Source organism: Diaphorina citri, unplaced genomic scaffold (assembly GCF_000475195.1).
Source record: "Diaphorina citri unplaced genomic scaffold, Diaci psyllid genome assembly version 1.1 scaffold896, whole genome shotgun sequence".
NCBI classification, from domain to species: Eukaryota; Metazoa; Arthropoda; class Insecta; order Hemiptera; family Psyllidae; genus Diaphorina; species Diaphorina citri.
This window is the reverse complement of record NW_007378327.1, coordinates 26434-48553: the sequence shown is the minus strand read 5'-3', so window position 1 is coordinate 48553 and position 22120 is coordinate 26434. Positions and strand designations below refer to the sequence as shown.

General features: G+C 37.0%; 1 protein-coding gene and 1 pseudogene across 1 annotated transcript in view; both read left to right on the top strand.

Moving 5' to 3' along the window:
- The first annotated feature begins 1175 nt into the window (after positions 1 to 1175).
- The window catches only part of LOC103512894 (protein phosphatase PHLPP-like protein), a 45189-nt gene continuing 24244 nt past the window's right edge, over positions 1176 to 22120 (top strand). The window contains exons 1-10 of the mRNA XM_026826244.1: positions 1176 to 1385; positions 6916 to 7069; positions 7992 to 8201; positions 9329 to 9344; positions 10061 to 10139; positions 10398 to 10708; positions 12331 to 12394; positions 13437 to 13747; positions 16829 to 16907; positions 17166 to 17476. Of these exons, the coding sequence (XP_026682045.1) occupies positions 1203 to 1385; positions 6916 to 7069; positions 7992 to 8201; positions 9329 to 9344; positions 10061 to 10139; positions 10398 to 10708; positions 12331 to 12394; positions 13437 to 13747; positions 16829 to 16907; positions 17166 to 17476 (1718 nt within the window). The 5' untranslated portion in view covers positions 1176 to 1202. The remainder of the gene's footprint in view (positions 1386 to 6915; positions 7070 to 7991; positions 8202 to 9328; positions 9345 to 10060; positions 10140 to 10397; positions 10709 to 12330; positions 12395 to 13436; positions 13748 to 16828; positions 16908 to 17165; positions 17477 to 22120) is intronic.
- LOC113468931 lies at positions 1722 to 1839 on the top strand (annotated as a pseudogene).

Sequence of the window (22120 nt, the reverse complement as noted above, 5' to 3'; positions counted from 1 at the left end):
TATTGAGGATAAAATTCCATACCTCGGCTGGGATTGAACCCACGCCCTCCCGTTTACCAGGCTTATCTGCTTCTAGCACTTGCAGTATGTCATTATGTAATTTATGTGTATTACCTATATCTTATATGAGGTTAAATAGAAGGAACTGGACCATCTCATGATTACCTACTTTTTTACTCACGGATACTTTTTTTTAGTAATCGAGTATTTCTTGTTGCGATCCGGATCGTACGGATATTGTGATGATCCGTAGTTTAATGAGTAAAGTATTCACTCGTATCCATCTCTAGTTTGTGGTCCATATGTAGCATTTTAAACTTTTCTTGTCTCGTCTCGTAGATCTTTAAGTGTGACGAAATTTTGTGACATGATAACGTAAATGCAAATTTAATGCGATCTTTCAAACCACAGATCTCTAAACTAGGTACCTAACGACTGTATTGCTTTTGTATACCTACTTAGTAAGTGAAATGAATAAAGTACAATAAAAATTATTAATAATACTTTTGTTTATTTATCTAACTGATTAGCTGATTACCTGTTAGTCCTGTCTAAATTTCATTTAAATAACGAACCTGTTCCACGTTATACGCCTTAAAATAAAACCATTTTTCCGTTTTCCGTGATTTCGGTAAGTCATTGTGACCTTCAAAACACCGGTAGGTAAATGAACGCAGAATACAACAATAAACTACTTATGATTACATATTATCTTGAAATTTAAAGTAATGTAATATTAAATTAGGTACTGTAAATAATACGCCCGAATTTAAACTAGGTACCTAACGACTGTATTGCTTTTGTATACCTACTTAGTAAGTGAAATGAATAAAGTAGAATAAAAATTATGTATAATAATAGTTAGTCCTGTCTAAATTTCATTTAAATAACGATTAACGAACCTGTTCCACGTTATACGGCTTAAAATAAAACCATTTTTCCGTTTTCCGTGTTTTCGGTAAGTCATTGTGACCTTCAAAACACCGGTAGGTAAATGAACGCAGAATACAACAATAAACTACCTATGATAACTATGATTACATATTATCTTGAAATTTAAAGTAATGTAATATTAAATTAGGTACTGTAAATAACACGCCCGAATTACAATTTTCAAACAGTATCAAAACAATCATAAGGATTTGAAAATTAAAATCGATTTATCAATGATTTCCCTGTAAAAGTTTCCATCGAAAACCACCATGGGTGTGGAGAGAACGAAAAGCCGAGTCATGTTAGCTGCCCAGTGCGGTTGGATCCGACTGTTTGAGTCGTGGGACGGCCAAGACACAGAAGGCACTTTGGTGTATCTGTCCCGGGAAACTACTGTGAATGATGTCTGTAGAGATTTGTCCATATCAGTGTACCATTCCGTTTGGATTCAGGTAATGAGGATAACTACATATTAATTCATATACTCGTACGTATACGAGTACATAATAGTTAGATAGAGATAAGCCAGTGGCAATAGCCCGTTCAATACTCCAGCTCCCAATGGATCACTGTAGTTAAGAGATGTTGCGCGTGGTTGGTATCCGGTTGGGTGACCATCTGGGCAATCGCATGCTGCTGGCTTTTCCTGGCCCTACGTAGACTTTTCCTTTTTTTTTTTTTTTAGATGTAGGTATAATATCTACATAATTATGTCAAGGTACTTCGGAAATTCTGCACATTACAAGTGTTAAAGCCAATATGTACAAGTGTTGGTTAGATAGAGATAAGCCAGTGGCAATAGCCCGTTCAATACTCCAGCTCCCAATGGATCACTGTAGTTAAGAGATGTTGCGCGTGGTTAGTATCCGGATGGGTGACCATCTGGGCAATCGCATGCTGCTGGCTTTTCCTGGCCCTACGTAGACTTTTCCTTTTTTTTAGATGTAGGTATAATATCTACATATGTCAAGGTACTTCGGAAATTCTGCACATTACAAGTGTTAAAGCCAATATGTACAAGTGTTAGCTGTTGGGACATAGTGCTCTGGACATAAGTGATTTGAATAAGATAGGTAGGTTATGTAGATATCTATGTAGGTACATACTTTGGAAATTCTGCACATTACAAGTGTTAAAGTCAATATGTACAAGTGTTGGCTCCTGGCTTTTCCTGGCCCTACGTAGACTTTTCCTTTTTTTTTTTTTTTTTTTAGATGTAGGTATAATATCTACATATGTCAAGGTACTTCGGAAATTCTGCACATTACAAGTGTTAAAGCTAATATGTACAAGTGTTGGCTGTTGGGACATAGTGCTCTGGACATAAGTGATTTTTGAATAAGATAGGTAGGTTATGTAGATATCTATGTAGGTACATACTTTGGAAATTCTGCGCATTACAAGTGTTAAAGTCAATATGTACAAGTGTTGGCTGTTGGGACATAGTGCTCCGGACATAAGTTTCACGATTTACCGGTATTTTTTAAATCGATTTATCTCGGGATCTAGAAGTCGTATAAGAAAAAGAAAAATTCCGTTGATCCTCATTTTTCCTGCTCTATGACTTTGAAACATCACCCAAGGAAGCGCAACTGATCTATTCTAATTCTTTCCTCTTGATTGAAATTCTGCGCATTACAAGTGTTAAAGTCAATATGTACAAGTGTTGGCTCTTGGGACATAGTGCTCCGGACATAAGTGATTTGAATACGCAATGAGCATATCCTCAATACAGGGTGTTTATTAAAAGGATTCTTCTTGTAGTGCCTTATCCGTTGCGGATGTTTGCGACCAGCTCGGCAAGTTTGATTTTATTTACAGCTATGCGAAATATTTCCGTGGATGTTTTTCCAGTCCATTTTGTCAGCGACCAGCTCGGCAAGTTTGATTTTATTTACAGCTATGCGAAATATTTCCGTGGATGTTTTTCCAGTCCATTTTGTCAAATTGTGCCCAGCTCGGCAAGTTTGATTTTATTTACAGCTATGCGAAATATTTCCGTGGATGTTTTTCCAGTCCATTTTGTCAAATTGTGCATACAAGAGATTCTGCGTCTGCCGCGTCCTCTTTTTCCTTCCATTTTCCCCTGAATGATGAGTTGTAGTAGGGTGTATTTGTTGTCATTCCGCATGATATGGCCCAGGTATTGGAGTTTTCTTATTTTGATGATGTTCATGAGTTCCCTCCCTTTCTTCATTCGTCTTATGGAATAAGAGATTTGGCCAACCTGGCTAGCTAGGAAGGTGCGCTGCCTTGTAAGCTTTATGTCGTAGGCTCGAGAACTTTTAGAATCAAACTGTTTGATTGATTTTTTTGTTTTACTATTAAAGTTAGCAAACAAAAGTTAAACAAAAATCATCTTGTAGGCTCGATTCTCGCCCCGGCGAACTTTATGCTAAAATAAGGTTCGTCTTCGGAACGGCCGGCTTTTCATTTTGTCCTCCTCACTTCGATTTCGGGACGATAGGTAAGACCTCTATCAAACACAGTTACGGTTCCCTCTATAAAACATAAAAAAACCTTCAAATACATGTACTTACTGGGATTCGAACCCGGTAGGCTCGATTCTCGCCCCGGCGAACTTTATGCTAAAATAAGGTTCGTCTTCGGAACGGCCGGCTTTTCATTTTGTCCTCCTCTCTTAGATTTCGGGACGATAGGTAAGACCTCTATCAAACACAGTTACGGTTCCCTCTATAAAACATAAAAAACCTTCAAATAAATGTACTTACTGGGTTTCGAACCCCTAATCTCCTTATTACAAAGCGAGCGGTTGACCACCGAGTTATCTATGTGTACATAAATAATAGGTTTTTTGATGTGTGTGTTCATGATATTCCTTACCACATTGTGGCTGAACATAAGTGAGCCTAATGTCAAGGGCAATCTATACCACCCAAAATAGTTTTTTTGATGTGTGTGTTCATGATATTCCTTACCACATTGTGGCTGAACATAAGTGAGCCTAATGTCAAGGGCAATCTTTACGAACTTTTAGAATCAAACTGTTTGATTGATTTTTTTGTTTTACTATTAAAGTTAGCAAACAAAAGTTAAACAAAAATCATCTTTTTTTCACCAAAAGATGCTTAAACAGTCATGGATCAAACCTCCTCTCAAAGTTCATATTGATCTAAATATCATGAAAATAATCAACGACAAAATCTATAAACTAGGTACCATTCATTCACACCAACATGAATATATCAAGATTCCTCTACTTACCTTCGTCTGAGATGAATTTTAATTCGTATTAAATCCGTAGCGTAATCAGAGCTAAACGTGAACTTCTTGTTCTGGACAGTTTAATAACATCATTCCCCCAAACTTCTGGAACCAAAATGAAAAACTGAACGGGACGCCGGGACACCCCCTGAAATTCGGGACTGTTCCGGCCAATTCGGGACGTTTGGCAAGCCTACCTATAAATACCTCGTAAATATACATACAGATCTACCTTCATAAAAAAGTCTAGTGGTAAAAAAAGGAGACCAATAAAGTTTGCCTTCGGGATTTTTTCTCTATATTTTCACATTATTTGTGATACAATCCTTTGTAACGTAAATGAGCTCACGTCATACCTTACTTAAATTTAATCAAATAATCATTTCCCTGTCGCGTATAATATCTCTAGTAGCGCGGTCAAACTTTCTTGACTTGGCGGGGCGGAGCGCTACCGCGCTCCTTAATTCCCTGGTTGGCTATTCCATAAACTTCATTTGATAGGTCTTTCATTAAATTGAACTTGAAACTTGGCCCTCTTACACTGAGCTAGTAGTAGCTTGAGGGTAACCCGTCTACCATGTAAGCGCTAGGTTGCGAGATCGATTGACGCCTGGGGCGACAAGAGTCCTCCTTTGTTAAAGTTACCTCTTCACAGAAAACAGACGAGCTACCTTCCCAGCAAATGAGGCTGGCACGAAATGCACTACACGGTAAACTGTAAGAGGCTAAAGGACAGCTTCATCCAGTGTCCCTAAGCTGACACGAAACACGGAGAAAATTGAAGATTGGTCAGTCAGTCTAGATGCCCTATAATCGATAAGTCATGGGTTTGACTCTCGCCGGGGTCAACTTTATCCTAAATTGATAAGGTTCGTTATTGGAATGGCTGGCTTTCTCCTATACTGTCCTCCTTCTCTCTTTGATTTCGGAACTATAAGACCTCCGTCTATCAAACCATTATGTGTAATCGATGTTTATGTGTATTGGATTACACATAATCCAATACCAGCACAAAGCTCTTACAAGCCTAATTTCAATTTCCGAAGTTTAATTTCACTTTACGTTCTTTCAGACTCCCGGTTTGCCGTCACATCACAGAAAAAGAAGAAAAAGAGATTTAGGACAGTTGTAGATTCAATTTCAATTTCACGGGTCTTACATTAAGTCATGTGTAATCGATGTTTATGTGTATTGGATTACACATAATCCAATACCAGCACAAAGCTCTTACAAGCCTTCACAGAAAAAGAAGAAAAAGAGATTTAGGACAGTTGTAGATTCAATTTCAATTTCACGGGTCTTACATTAAGTCATGTGTAATCGATTGGATTACACATAATCCAATACCAGCACAAAGCTCTTACAAGCCCAATTTCAATTTCCGAAGTCTAATTTCACTTTACGTTCTTTCAGACTCCCGGTTTGCCGTCACGGATAGTATCGATCTCTCAGACGCCTATATTGAATATTCGGAGACTCCGTCCAAAACAGGCAGATACGTCCTGAAGATATGCGGGATCAGGAATTTATTTCTCAGCTTTGATACTCAAGCAGATCAATCCCTGTGGTTGCATTGGTTCCAAGAGGTAAGATGAATTTTTGCTTGGCACATTGCATACCTACTTACTTAAATCAAGGAGGATGTACAATTTATTACTTTTTTTTACTTTCTATTACTACAGTATAGCGAGCTATACTAGTTTTACGCATATTAGAGGTATTGTATCGACTATACTTTTTAAGCCCTTGTCACTGTGACCTGTAGTCCCAATATTTACTTGCACAGGACTTCTTTCTTCTACTTGAATACATTCGTCTTGTGTTCATGATATTCCTTACCACATTGTGGCTGAACATAAGTGAGCCTAATGTCAAGGGCAATCTTTACCACCCAACCTTTACAGTTGGAACATTCTCACACCCCATAATACCTACGGTGGTTCATCGAATGTTAAGACATGCCTACACTAACCAAATGCGTGCTAATTATTATTCACTGGAGTTCATCACATTAAACACGGGATATATGGTGTACATTGATGAAACAAAGTGAACATTGAGCCAAAAAATTGTCTTGCGTGTTAATGCAAATCCTGCCCGATGGAACTAAGTTCAGTGCCCGTAAATATATCTTCAAGTTCTAATGGTGTGTTGAACATGGCAAATAAAAAGACAGACAAGATATAAACACGTATTATAACAAAATACAATAATGTTTATATGTAGTAGGCATAATCATTACGTGGTCAAACTGTTTTGACTTGACGGGACGGAGCGTTATTGCGCTCCTTGATCATTAATTTGTCTCCCTTCTCCCTAGGTACATGAATTACTAAAAATCTGGTGTGAACATCACACAGGGGAAAATGTTATAACAAAATACAATAATGTTTATATGTAGTAGGCATAATCATTACGTGGTCAAACTGTTTTGACTTGACGGGACGGAGCGTTATTGATTATTTGTCTCCCTTCTCCCTATTAGGTACATGAATTACTAAAAATCTGGTGTGAACATCACACAGGGGAAAATGCACAATAATGTTTATATGTAGTAGGCATAATCATTACGTGGTCAAACTGTTTTGACTTGACGGGACGGAGCGTTATTGCGCTCCTTGATCATTAATTTGTCTCCCTTCTCCCTAGGTACATGAATTACTAAAAATCTGGTGTGAACATCACACAGGGGAAAATGCCATGGTCATGCAGTGAAAATTTCGATTTGGAACTTAACAAATCTAATTTCAATTTCAGATCGATGGTCAGGATCAAAGACCTTTGAAGAAGTGGGAGAAACCTTTGGTGATTCAGGATGAATTTCTGGTGGATCTCGGTTATGAAAATCCTGCTCGCAGAACACGCCTCGCTATTGATCCCACTTTTCGACACCTCTTCAAATATTTCATTGGTAAGCTCTCCAGAACCCAGAACTTCACCTATTTAAATTAAATATTTCACAGGTAAAGTTTCCAGACTCTTCAAATATTTCATTGGTAAGCTCTCCAGAACCCAGAACTTCACCTATTTAAATTAAATATTTCACAGGTAAACTTTCCAGACCTTCTGTCATTTATTCAAAGATTTTACCAGGTTGTTTCACCCATTCAAAGGTTACAAAGGTAAGCTTTGCCGAACTTTTAAACAAATATAACGTGTGTGGGGGCTGCACTCAGCCTCCTCAGGACAATATTTTGTATAATCTCAATTACTTAGTACAGTCTACAATGTAAAAAAAGCAATTTAATGATCTCTCCAGAACCCAGAACTTCACCTATTTAAATTAAATATTTCACAGGTAAACTTTCCAGACCTTCTGTCATTTATTCAAAGATTTTATCAGGTTGTTTCACCCATTCAAAGATTACAAAGGTAAGCTTTGCCGAACTTTTAAACAAATATAACGTGTGTGGGGGGTGCACTCAGCCTCCTCAGGACAATATTTTGTATAATCTCAATTACTTAGTACAGTCTACAATGTGAAAAAAGCAATTTAATGATATTCAACATGTAATGAACACGGTCATCGTACTGCAGGCGATTTACATTGTCCAAATCTCAAAGATTTTACCAGGTTGTTTCACCCATTCAAAGGTTACAAAGGTAAGCTTTGCCGAACTTTTAAACAAATATAACGTGTGTGGGGGGGTGCACTCAGCCTCCTCAGGACAATATTTTGTATAATCTCAATTACTTAGTACAGTCATTCAACATGTAATGAACACGGTCATCGTACTGCAGGCGATTTACATTGTCCAAATCGTGCGATTTCCAGGTACATAAGGGTTTACTTTTTCTGTAAAAACTGCACATGATTTGGTTTCTGTTATCAGGACCATGGTCAGATGAAGGTATCACCAGAGGCGGATCTGTCCACATTCTCAAGGGTTTGGTACTACCTCAGTGGCGGAGACGATATGCTGTCCTCGTGCACAACAAGTTGTTCATTTATCCAGGTAAGAGTTGTATTCAAATTTTGGTACTACCTCAGTGGCGGAGACGATATGCTGTCCTCGTGCACAACAAGTTGTTCATTTATCCAGGTAAGAGTTGTATTCAAATATTCCCTGGTTGGCTATTCCATAAACTTCATTTGATAGGTCTTTCATTAAATTGAACTTTAAACTTGGCCCTCTTACACTGAGCTGAGTAGGTATTTGGATCTAACCTTGACTTTGTTTTAGTACACTCTGTTAAGGAAAGTACTGCGAGTACTCAATGAAGCGAGCATCATTATTAGGTTCCGGTTCCAAGAGGTAAGATGAATTTTTGCTTGGCACATTGCATACCTACTTACTTAAATCAAGGCGGATGTACAACGCGAAATCCGCGAACATAATCGCCAAATCCGCGAACAAAATCGCCAAATCCGCGGATCGCGAAATCCGCGAATTCGCGCGCGAACATAATCGCCAAATCCGCGAACAAAATCGCGAAATCCGCGAACATAATCGCGAAATCCGCGAACATAATCGAGAAATCGCGAACATAATCGCGAAATCCGCGAACATAATCGCGAAATCCGCGAGCATAATCGCAAAATCCGCGAACATAATCGCGAAATCCGCGAACAAACCCCTGGGGGTTTTTTTTTTTTTTTTTTTTTTTTTTAATGTATGTATAGTTATATGAGCAAAATTATTGACGAATGATTTAGTTTGTAAAAAATCTACAAAATGGAAATTAAAAACTTGGAAGGTTAGAAATAGAATAAAATTTAAACAACCGCGTCCCTGGTGAGGATACCTAGCTACTGCTTGTTCTCAATTCATGATGATGTAGGTAGATAATGTAGCAACCAATAGTACATAAATAATAATGAATAATTAGACTCATCTTCTTATGATTAATTAGCATCAGATAAGCTTTATCTGATAAATCACACCTTAAGAACATTGAATACCAAATACACCTGTTGTGAAACTTTGAATCCTTAGTGAATTCTATGTACTTTACCTACTTATAAATTCAATTTACATTGTTCTGTACAACAAGGGTAGAACGCATGTAGATACTTCAAAGATAAACAAAAAGTGCTACCTCTTTGGAATCAAATCGAAATTAATTTCATACAATCACAAGGTACAAGACTACAAGTACATACATCCTTATTGGCTATAAAAGTTAAATATACGTATATATATAAAAAAACCCTCTTGTGGTTTCTCAGGCGGTCAACCGTCCAGGTTCGCTCAACGTTGTTTAACTTGAGTGTTCTGGGGAACCGCAGCGCGGTGACGTAAAGAAACAAATGAATTGGTTGTAAATAGTAGTAGGTACCTATTTGGATCTAACCTTGACTTTGTTTTAGTACACTCTGTTAAGGAAAGTACTGCGAGTACTCAATGAAGCGAGCATCATTAGGTTCCATTTGATTTGTGTTGCACCTGGTAGGTCCTACTAATCACTAATCTCCACTGTACGAGTACTCAATGAAGCGAGCATCATTAGGTTCCATTTGATTTGTGTTGCACCTGGTAGGTCCTACTAATCACTAATCTCCATTGTACGAGAATTTACCGTGGTAATTCTTCCGGTATACCTACCATTTAATCAAGTGCCTACCATTTAATCAGGTGATGGGTCTGTTTTCACACTTGTTACCATTAAGTAGGTACCCTAAACCTCATATTCTACGAGTTAAGTCATGAGGGGTTTTCACATCAAATAATCCAGATGTTCTCATTGATCCATGTAGTAGACGATATTATGAAACATGATTTAGGTCCTATGTAAGAAATGTTATGTTCGAGGGACAATTGATGGTAGGTTAATCTAAGAGAATTTAAATATCGTGCTAAATATAGTCTTTGTTTTCTTAGTTTGAAATGATGAACGTCAAATTAAACACATGAATCTTTTTAAAAGAGTGATAATTATGAACATGGATGTTGATTTAAAGTCCTACTCCTTCTGATTTAAATGACAATAACACGAATGACGTTAGATTCACCATGGAGCTGGATTCTCTGGAATTTGAGGTAAAGAAGGGAAAAGATCTACTAGATAGGTACTTATACTTACCAGATCTTAAGGTGAGGGAATAGTATTTTCTTACCATGTATCAATTTGTAAAGTTGAAATCAGACTGATCCAAATATTCTCTGGCTCCACAATCCTACAATTCATCATTCCAGATCAGATAAATCACAATAAATGAACTCTATTTTACTCATTCTAAAAAAAGGGGTTTTTCGATTTCCAGTTTTTCTTCACGAACTTTTTCTTCGCTTCCCCAGGCAGCCGACTTCGAGCCATGTACAACCCGCCTCGACCTGTCCAATTCGGGCCTCGAGAAGATCCCAGAGACCCTTGTCCAAACCTGGCCCACTCTGGAGGAGCTCATCCTCTCTCACAACCGCTATCTAGTGAGCAGTGCCCTAAGCTTGGAACCAATCGAGCGACTCCCTCACCTGACAAAGTTGGTCCTTTGCAATACGGATCTGACCAATATTCCAAGCAACATCCTCAAGTTGGATCAGTTGAGAAGTTTGGATGTTTCGGACAATCGGATCACGAGTCTGAGCCGGGATGTGCACAAGCTTAGTGGGTGAGTCCCGATTTCTTTGTTCCATAGGGGTTCATTATGACTATAACTAATTAGGTTTTAGTGACAGGGGTTTTGTCCTCCATTTGGCAACAAGCTACCCTCCTACTCACCTAACCTTACCAAGCCTGAGTGGAGCCGGAAAAGCTATCAGCTCGCGACTGCCCAGATGGCAGATGGTTACTTATTCGGATATCAACCACCTACATCGTGTCTTAACTCCAATAATTCTTCGGTAACTGGTGCATTCAACGTTCTAAGGCCACTTGTCCGTATTAATTTCATTGGAAATGTTTACTTGTTTCGACGGACGATACTTTGTTGTTGGTATTTTTGTACCTATAAACTTTAAGGAATTTCCGGAACCGTCTGGAATTTGGAGTTCGTTGCCTGAATCTTCCGATGTTCCTTCCGTATCTAATGTTTTGACTCTAATTTGCTGGTTTTGGTGATTTCCTTGATTTTTTCGGTCATAAAACGCCCCAAAATGGAAAACTGAACGGGACGCCGGGACACCCCCTGAAATTCGGGACTGTTCCGGCCAATTCGGGACGTTTGGCAAGCCTACCTATAAATACCTCGTAAATATACATACAGATCTACCTTCATAAAAAAGTCTAGTGGTAAAAAAAGGAGACCAATAAAGTTTGCCTTCGGGATTTTTTCTCTATATTTTCACATTATTTGTGATACAATCCTTTGTAACGTAAATGAGCTCACGTCATACCTTACTTAAATTTAATCAAATAATCTTTTAAAAATAATACAGAATGTAATTTCGAAGTAAGAAGACATTTCATTGGTCACGTGTATACTATTATTTTATCAATGGGATCCAAAAATACGATATCTAATCGTTTCTCTATGAACCATAGGTACTCGACAAGTCCTTATCCAATCTTGAGCGTGAAATAGGAAGAAACCAATAGAAAATAATTCGCTGAAAATTGTTCCATTTGTACGTTATATGTACTTCTACTGGTCGATGTGTATTTTTGTATAGATAGTAAAGATTTCTACGAGGATATAGTCTTTTCTATTCAAGATCGGAAGAGTATAAGATGTTCATACTCGGTAATACTAGCCCGATGTTCATAGCTCAATTCTCTCCCGCACTTTAGTTTGCGGTCAAAAAGTAATATTTTTAAATTTTCAAGTAAATTAAAATTTAATGACCAATTAAATATATCTAAGAATGCCTAATTCTATTTGTGTGGGCACTATTTAATGATGCCTCATTTGGCTTTCAAAGACCTTGGAAAAAAAATAGGTACCTCTTTATTCACGGTCAGGCCAAATCCCGAATCCTTCAGGAAAACATTGAACATGTTATATGTATTTTACATTTTATTTCACATTTTATAATTTTATGGGGTCGAATGGATTGGAACATTTCACATGTCTTTAGGCATACTCCATTTGTCAAAGGTCTAGATTTACTTGGGATTCATTTAATTTGAAGAAACCTTTTCTTATTGAATAAGTAGATTTCTGAACAAGTTGTGAATCATATTGCTCAGAACAATACCAGTAATACATCCTGCAATGTTGACATATCCTTTCAGTTTCCATTGAGGAGATTTTCGATCATAAAACTTCTCAAATTGATTGATTTTTGTATACAGGATTACAGGGTGTTTGGAGAAAGAACTGCCAGTAGGATTTCGTACGACGAAAAATACAGATCTGGTAGATCCACTGCCTTATATCTGTACCATACGGGGCACCAATTAAAGGCCCTACTCTTACTAGTTTTCTAAATAAATGACACCCCTTGTTATTGGGGTGAGACTCGTCAAAGAAAGGATACCCTAAAAATACATACTGGGTAGGAAAATGGTAATCATAGTGCAAAAATCAGTTTTAAACTTTCCAAGAGATTAATAAATTCAATCTGCCAACTCAAAACATCAATTTAAAAATAATTAAAAGAAGTGCAATTCATTTCACCCTATAAATTATTGTTTACCGTCTTGTAACTTAATTTGAATCAGTTCACTTTTTATTTAGTTCATTACCAGATAAACAATACAAAACTAGGTACGTAAAAATTATGCGTCCTCTCAGGGACTTTCACAGCAGATTACCCAATACCCATTGCTTCTGGGGTAATTCAAAATAGGTGTAAAGAGGTTTTGGGCTAAATTCTGGATTTTATTACATCACAGGACAAGATTCACAAGCTTATTGAGCTTTGGCACATCCACTAATTTGGGTTAGAGGTATTTTCCTCAAAAGTCCAAACCCATACTTCGTTTTTCCTTTGATTTCGGCATGGTTCCATTTCTTTAGTACAGTAGGAATTTTGTTATCTCCACCAATTTATACTGAGAATTTCGTCACATCCACCAATTTAAACGTAGAGTTTTTCCTTCGTTTTTCCTTTGATTTCGGCATGGTTCCATTTCTTTAGTACAGTAGGAATTTTGTTATCTCCACCAATTTATACTGAGAATTTCTTCACATCCACCAATTTAAACGTAGAGTTTTTTTACTAGATAGGTACTTATACTTACCAGATCTTAAGGTGAGGGAATAGTATTTTCTTACCATGTATCAATTTGTAAAGTTGAAATCAGATTGATCCAAATATTCTCTGGCTCCACAATCCTACAATTCATCATTCCAGATCAGACAAATCACAATAAATGAACTCTATTTTACTCATTCTACAAAAAGGAGTTTTTCGATTTCCAGTTTTTCTTCACGAACTTTTTCTTCTCTTCCCCAGGCAGCCGACTTCGAGCCATGTACAACCCTCCTCGACCTGTCCAATTCGGGCCTCGAGAAGATCCCAGAGACCCTTGTCCAAACCTGGCCTACACTGGAGGAGCTCATCCTCTCTCACAACCGCTATCTAGTGAGCAGTGCCCTAAGCTTGGAACCAATCGAGCGACTCCCTCACCTGACAAAGTTGGTCCTTTGCAATACGGATCTGACAAGTATTCCAAGCAACATCCTCAAGTTGGATCAGTTGAGAAGTTTGGATGTTTCCGACAATCGGATCGCCAGTCTAAGCCGGGATGTGCACAAGCTTAGTGGGTGAGTCCCGATTTCTTTGTTCCATAGGGGTTCATTATGACTATAACTAATTAGGTTTTAGTGACAGGGGTTTTGTCCTCCATTTAGCAACAAGCTACCCTCCTACTCACCTAACCTTACCAAGCCTGAGTGGAGCCGGAAAAGCTATCAGCTCGCGACTGCCCAGATGGCAGATGGTATCAAATAATCTTTTAAAAATAATACAGAATGTAATTTCGAAGTAAGAAGACATTTCATTGGTCACGTGTATACTATTATTTTATCAATGGGATCCAAAAATACGATATCTAATCGTTTCTCTATGAACCATAGGTACTCGACAAGTCCTTATCCAATCTTGAGCGTGAAATAGGAAGAAACCAATAGAAAATAATTCGCTGAAAATTGTTCCATTTGTACGTTATATGTACTTCTACTGGTCGATGTGTATTTTTGTATAGATAGTAAAGATTTCTACGAGGATATAGTCTTTTCTATTCAAGATCGGAAGAGTATAAGATCTTCATACTCGGTAATACTAGCCCGATGTTCATAGCTCAATACTCTCCCGCACTTTAGTTTGCGGTCAAAAAGTAATATTTTTAAATTTTCAAGTAAATTAAAATTTAATGACCAATTAAATATATCTAAGAATGCCTAATTCTAATTGTGTGGGCACTATTTAATGATGCCTCATTTGGCTTTCAAAGACCTTGGGAAAAAATAGGTACTTCTTTATTCACGGTCAGGCCAAATCCCGAATCCTTCAGGAAAACATTGAACATGTTATATGTATTTTACATTTTATGATTTGGCTTTCAAAGACCTTGGGAAAAAATAGGTACTTCTTTATTCACGGTCAGGCCAAATCCCGAATCCTTCAGGAAAACATTGAACTTGTTATATGTATTTTACATTTTATAATTTTATAGGGTCGAATGGATTGGAACATTTCACATGTCTTTAGGCATAGGTACTCCATTTGTCAAAGGTCTAGATTGACTTGGGATTCATTTAATTTGAAGAAACCTTTTCTTATTGAATAAAATCTGTTCGGCAGTACAACTCAGAGAGTTTTTCTCAACTTGGAAGACCCAAATGATGAGCAGGCTTATTGAATAAAATCTGTTCGGCAGTACAACTCAGAGAGTTTTTCTCAACCTGGAAGACCCAAATGATGAGCAGATAGTGCGTTACACTCTAGGTATCTTGATGAAGAAGTACTGTAATGGTTTATCCTTCCACTCGTACAACATAACGTACGAAGTAAATCACTTGGATGAGTATGATTATTATATTTTCTGCCTTGACGACCGTCGGAATCGCATGTCCATGGCAGAGGCTTAGCCAACCACATCCATACCATATCCTGGTACCTGCGTCCTCCACTGTACGTTCTAAGTTCATTACAAATTCTTCTGATTACTAATCCTGTAATTTTTCGATTTCATCTTCTCTCGATTATTTCAGTTTCCACTTTGTTTGTAGCCAACCACATCCATACCATATCCTGGTACCTGCGTCCTCCACTGTACGTTCTAAGTTCATTACAAATTCTTCTGATTACTAATCCTCCTGTAATTTTTCGATTTCATCTTCTCTCGATTATTTCAGTTTCCACTTTGTTTGGTTTCCCGATTTTAGTCTTTCAGTTGCTAATCCTCCTGTAATTTTTCGATTTCATCTTCTCTCGATTATTTCAGTTTCCACTTTGTTTGGTTTCCCGATTTTAGTCTTTCAGTTCATAAAGTGTTTTCTTTTGCTATGCTTGAAATTTCGTTTATCGTACCTTCATGTGTGTTTTCCCTTTCCAAGTTCGTAGAATAAATTAGAATGTAAAATATTAATATTGAAAATATCAATATACCTAATCGTTAAAATAATGTTAAAATGAAGTGACTTGGATTCATTTGTGTGTGTGTGTGTTTTTTTTTTTTTATTATAAATTCATAGTATTAAGTAAAGAGCAATGGGTATAATAATGTGCAATAAATATTTTTTATAACTCTTAGATATAGGAAATACTCAGGTACCTACCTAGAGGAACTTTTAGAATCAAACTGTTTGATTGATTTTTTTGTTTTACTATTAAAGTTAGCGGACAAAAGTTAAACAAAAATCATCGTTCTCATTGATCCATGTAGTAGACGATATTATGAAACATGATTTAGGTCCTATGTAAGAAATGTTATGTTCGAGGGACAATTGATGGCAGGTTAATCTAAGAGAATTTAAATATCGTGCTAAATATAGTCTTTGTTTTCTTAGTTTGAAATGATGAACGTCAATTTAAACACATGAATCTTTTTAAAAGAGAACAAAAAGTGCTACCTCTTTGGAATCAAATCGAAATTAATTTCATACAATTACAAGGTACAAGACTACAAGTACATACATCCTTATTGGCTATAAAAGTTAAATATACGTATATATATAAAAAAACCCTCTTGTGGTTTCTCAGGCGGTCAACCGTCCAGGTTCGCTCAACGTTGTTTAACTTGAGTGTTCTGGGGAACCGCAGCGCGGTGACGTAAAGAAACAAATGAATTGGTTGTAAATAGTAGTAGGTATTTGGATCTAACCTTGACTTTGTTTTAGTACACTCTGTTAAGGAAAGTACTGCGAGTACTCAATGAAGCGAGCATCATTAGGTTCCATTTGATTTGTGTTGCACCTGGTAGGTCCTACTAATCACTAATCTCCATTGTACGAGAATTTACCGTGGTAATTCTTCCGGTATACCTACCATTTAATCAAGTGCCTACCATTTAATCAGGTGATGGGTCTGTTTTCACACTTGTTACCATTAAGTAGTTACCCTAAACCTCATATTCTACGAGTTAAGTCATGAGGGGTTTTCACATCAAATAATCCAGATGTTCTCATTGATCCATGTAGTAGACGATATTATGAAACATGATTTAGGTCCTATGTAAGAAATGTTATGTTCGAGGGACAATTGATGGTAGGTTAATCTAAGAGAATTTAAATATCGTGCTAAATATAGTCTTTGTTTTCTTAGGTTGAAATGATGAACGTCAAATTAAACACATGAATCTTTTTAAAAGAGTGATAATTATGAACATGGATGTTGATTTAAAGTCCTACTCCTTCTGATTTAAATGACAATAACACGAATGACGTTAGATTCACCATGGAGCTGGATTCTCTGGAATTTGAGGTAAAGAAGGGAAAAGATCTACTAGATAGGTACTTATACTTACCAGATCTTAAGGTGAGGGAATAGTATTTTCTTACCATGTATCAATTTGTAAAGTTGAAATCAGACTGATCCAAATATTCTCTGGCTCCACAATCCTACAATTCATCATTCCAGATCAGATAAATCACAATAAATGAACTCTATTTTACTCATTCTAAAAAAAGGGGTTTTTCGATTTCCAGTTTTTCTTCACGAACTTTTTCTTCGCTTCCCCAGGCAGCCGACTTCGAGCCATGTACAACCCGCCTCGACCTGTCCAATTCGGGCCTCGAGAAGATCCCAGAGACCCTTGTCCAAACCTGGCCCACTCTGGAGGAGCTCATCCTCTCTCACAACCGCTATCTAGTGTGCAGTGCCCTAAGCTTGGAACCAATCGAGCGACTCCCTCACCTGACAAAGTTGGTCCTTTGCAATACGGATCTGACCAATATTCCAAGCAACATCCTCAAGTTGGATCAGTTGAGAAGTTTGGATGTTTCGGACAATCGGATCGCCAGTCTAAGCCGGGATGTGCACAAGCTTAGTGGGTGAGTCCCGATTTCTTTGTTCCATAGGAGTTCATTATGACTATAACTAATTAGGTTTTAGTGACAGGGGTTTTGTCTTCCATTTGGCAACAAGCTACCCTCCTACTCACCTAACCTTACTTACCAAGCCTGAGTGGAGCCGGAAAAGCTATCAGCTCGCGACTGCCCAGATGGCAGATGGTTACCTACTTATTCGGATATCAACCACCTACATCGTGTCTTAACTCCAATAATTCTTCGGTAACTGGTGCATTCAACGTTCTAAGGCCACTTGCCCGTATTAATTTCATTGGAAATGTTTACTTGTTTCGACGGACGATACTTTGTTGTTGGTATTTTTGTACCTATAAACAAGGCCACTTGTCCGTATTAATTTCATTGGAAATGTTTACTTGTTTCGACGGACGATACTTTGTTGTTGGTATTTTTGTACCTATAAAATTTAAGGGATTTGCTAAACCGTCTGGAATTTGGAGTTCGTTGCCTGAATCTTCCGATGTTCCTTCCGTATCTAATGTTTTGACTCTAATTTGCTGGTTTTGGTGATTTCCTTGATTTTTTCGGTCATTTTTATTGATTCAGCTGTGCCTATCTTGATTACCAACATGTTGTACCTATAAACTTTAAGGAATTTCCTGAACCGTCTGGAATTTGGAGTTCGTTGCCTGAATCTTCCGATGTTCCTTCCGTGTCTAATGTTTTGACTCTAATTTGCTGGTTTTGGTGATTTCCTTGATTTTTTCGGTCATTTTTAATTGATTCAGCTGTGCCTATCTTGATTACCAACGTGTTGGTCGTCCGATCATTAGTATTAACAAACTTTAAGACAATAATTACTATGAAGTAAAGTATAGTTTCTTTATATTGTGAGTCATCTGTAATCCCATATCACACCAAGTGTTGGTATAAGCAGATTGGTTGAGATAATCCATCGCGTTAGTTTTGGCATTTGTACCTACATCTTGCATTCGACTCACTAGGCTGAGTGTTCAGCCAGGTGTAAAGTTTAAGAGTCCAAGTTAAAACTAGTGTAGTGACTACATGAATACAATAGTGAATCAGTTAATGATAGCTTTGCTAGTAATGTCAGTATTCTCTTATGCCTGCCAAATAACTATTATACGCTATACTTCGTTTCTTTATATTGTGAGTCATCTGTAATCCCATATCACACCAAGTGTTGGTATAAGCAGATTGGTTGAGATAATCCATCGCGTTAGTCTTGGCATTTGTACCTACATCTTGCATTCGACTCACTAGGCTGAGCGTTCAGCCAGGTGTAAAGTTTAAGAGTCCAAGTTAAAACTAGTGTAGTGACTACATGAATATAATAGTGAATCAGTTAATGATAGCTTTGATAGTAATGTCAGTATTCTCTTATGCCTGCCAAATAACTATTATACGCTATACTCGTATGTCTATTCTGGAGTAGAAATAGGTATATTTTAGACTAGAAATACATATACATAACTTTATTTTGTCTGTCCTAAACTAGTGGTGTTAAGATTGTAGTCTACTTGTAATCCAAGGACTCGGCTCGGTATCTGCTATGAACCTGTACCCTCTTGGTTACCAGGCAAGTGCGCCTTGACCATTAAGTTCTTGATGGGCGGATTCATAGAAACACCGTGAATTTGACCCAATGTACCTACCCTTCTCTCTTCTTTTATCTATGATGAACTCATACCATGAAACTGCAGCCGTGAATTTGACCCAATGTACCTACCCTTCTCTCTTCTTTTATCTATGATGAACTCATACCATGAAACTGCAGTGTAAGATTCCTTTGTATATCAGATGACCGTGAATTTGACCCAATGTACCTACCCTTCTCTCTTCTTTTATCTATGATGAACTCATACCATGAAACTGCAGTGTAAGATTCCTTTTGTATATCAGATGATGTTTGAACCTTCATTTAAATCCAAAATCTTTGTATGTAAATGGAGGGAGAAAAATCTGTTCTAACCTTTCAACATTTATCTGTCGGTAGGTACGAGAACTTACTCGTAGGTACTTATAATTTAAAACCCTAATACAAGACCAAATTAATACTTATAATTTAAAACCCCAATACAAGACCAAATTAATATCGACATCCAAAATTATTTTTTCTTTGTTTTAAAAAAAATCCTTCATGATACGGCTCTGTTTACAACACCCAATGCTATAACTAACACGGTCCGTAGGCCTGACATTTTTCTTTGTAAAAAAAAATCCTTCATGATACGGCTCTGTTTACAACACCCAATGCTATAACTAACACGGTCCGTAGGCCTGACATATACGTAATTACCTACTCCTTACTCAGTAATGTGTAGCTATTTGGTGTTTACTATGATGACATTCATTTCGTCATATTGCTGTTTGAACCCTCATTTAAATCCAAAATCTTTGTATGTAAATGGAGGGAGAAAAATCTGTTCTAACCTTTCAACATTTATCTGTCGGTAGGTACGAGAACTTACTCGTAGGTACTTATAATTTAAAACCCTAATACAAGACCAAATTAATATCGACATCCAAAATTATTTTTTCTTTGTTAAAAAAAAAAATCCTTCATCATACGGCTCTGTTTACAACACCCAATGCTATAACTAACACGGTCCGTAGGCCTGACATAATTACCTACTCCTTACTCAGTAATGTGTAGCTATTTGGTGTTTACTATGATGACATTCATTTCGTCATATTGCTCAGAACAATACCAGTAATACATCCTGCAATGTTGACATATCCTTTCAGTTTCCATTGAGGAGATTTTCGATCATAAAAACTTCTCAAATTGATTGATTTTTGTATACAGGATTACAGGGTGTTTGGAGAAAGAACTGCCAGTAGGATTTCGAACGACGAAAAATACAGATCTGGTAGATCCACTGCCTTATGTCTGTACCATACGGGGCACCAATTAAAGGCCCTACTCTTACTAGTTTTCTAAATAAATGACACCCCTTGTTATTAGGGTGAGACTCGTCAAAGAAAGGATACTCTAAAAATACATACTGGGTAGGAAAATGATAATCATAGTGCAAAAATCAGTTTTAAACTTTTCAAGAGATTAATAAATTCAATCTGCCAACTCAAAACATTAATTTAAAAATCTGGATATTTTGTATACCACCTTTTCCCATTTTCCCATTTAAACCTGTAGTACACACGTACATACATACATACATACATACGTACATACATACATACATACGTACAGACCATGAGACAAACCGGTCTTGAGATATTTTGTATACAACCTTTTCCCATTTAAACCTGTGGTACATACATACGTACAGACCATGGGACAAAAACTACTTTTTTGTTCTACTTTTTCCCATTTAAACCTGTAGTACGTACGTACGTAACGTACAGACCATGGGCTAAAAACCACTTTTTTGAATCAGGGTCAAAACACGGATATTTCCAACCATTTCCCGATTTTTGAAAATTTGGACCGATTGCAATACTTTCATTACTAGTATAGCTCCGCTATACTGTAGTAATAGAAAGTAAAAATAATTAAAAGAAGTGCAATTCATTTATTTCACCCTATAAATTATTGTTTACTGTCTTGTAACTTAATTTGAATCAGTTCACTTTTTATTTAGTTCATTACCAGATAAACAATACAAAACTAGGTACGTAAGAATTATGCGTCCTCTCAGGGACTTTCACAGCAGATTACCCAATACCCATTGCTTCTGGGGTAATTTAAGAAATGTTATGTTCGAGGGACAATTGATGGTAGGTTAATCTAAGAGAATTTAAATATCGTGCTAAATATAGTCTTTGTTTTCTTAGTTTGAAATGATGAACGTCATCCGGCAGTAGTTTAAGTTCTGGAACAACTCAAGCGTTTGGAAAATGATGTAACCCAGAAGAGATCTGTAGATAGCAGAGACAGGTGGATCGGGTTATCTTACGATGTGTTTTAGTTTGTGCAAGTGCTTTGACCGAGTTGTGAGGTTTTTTTCGTGTGTATAAGTAGAATATCAGAATAGAATACACTCTTTGTTGTTTATCTTGTCCGAATAGAAATAAAATTTTCCCTTTACCCTAGCACTCATAAAGGTCTCGTGTAGGTTAGGTATTTAAGAATTACAATACATAATGGAGGATCTTTTGACACCATAATGTCTAAAAAAAGCTTAGTTAGTTTGGACTTTTTTCTACTCTGAGCAATTGAATATTCCATGTTATATATTTTAACATAATTTTGTTCTGAACAATTTAAATTAAAAAGTATGTTGTTTTGAAGTAGATAATTTCGGTGTGAACAGGTTAAATAGTCCTCTTTTGTAAGAGCTATGTGTTGAGTACCAAGGTACCACAGTGGATAACTTATTCTAAGGACATCATAATGACCAGATTGGATGATAGGTATGTTGATAAGTTTGTATCATTGATATAAAAAAGGAAAAGAAATAATAAGAAGTTTCCCAATCCCTTTTTTGCACTCCGCGTCACGCCGCGCCGCCCATAATAGATTTACTATCCAATCTTTCCTTTTTAAGGATCTAACAAAAAAGCCACAATGATCAGAGTTTACTATCAACGTATTAGCCAATTAGATTGCTTCATCCGAGAGTGTTATATATTTTAACATAATTTTGTTGTGAACAATTTAAATTAAAAAGTATGTTGTTTTGA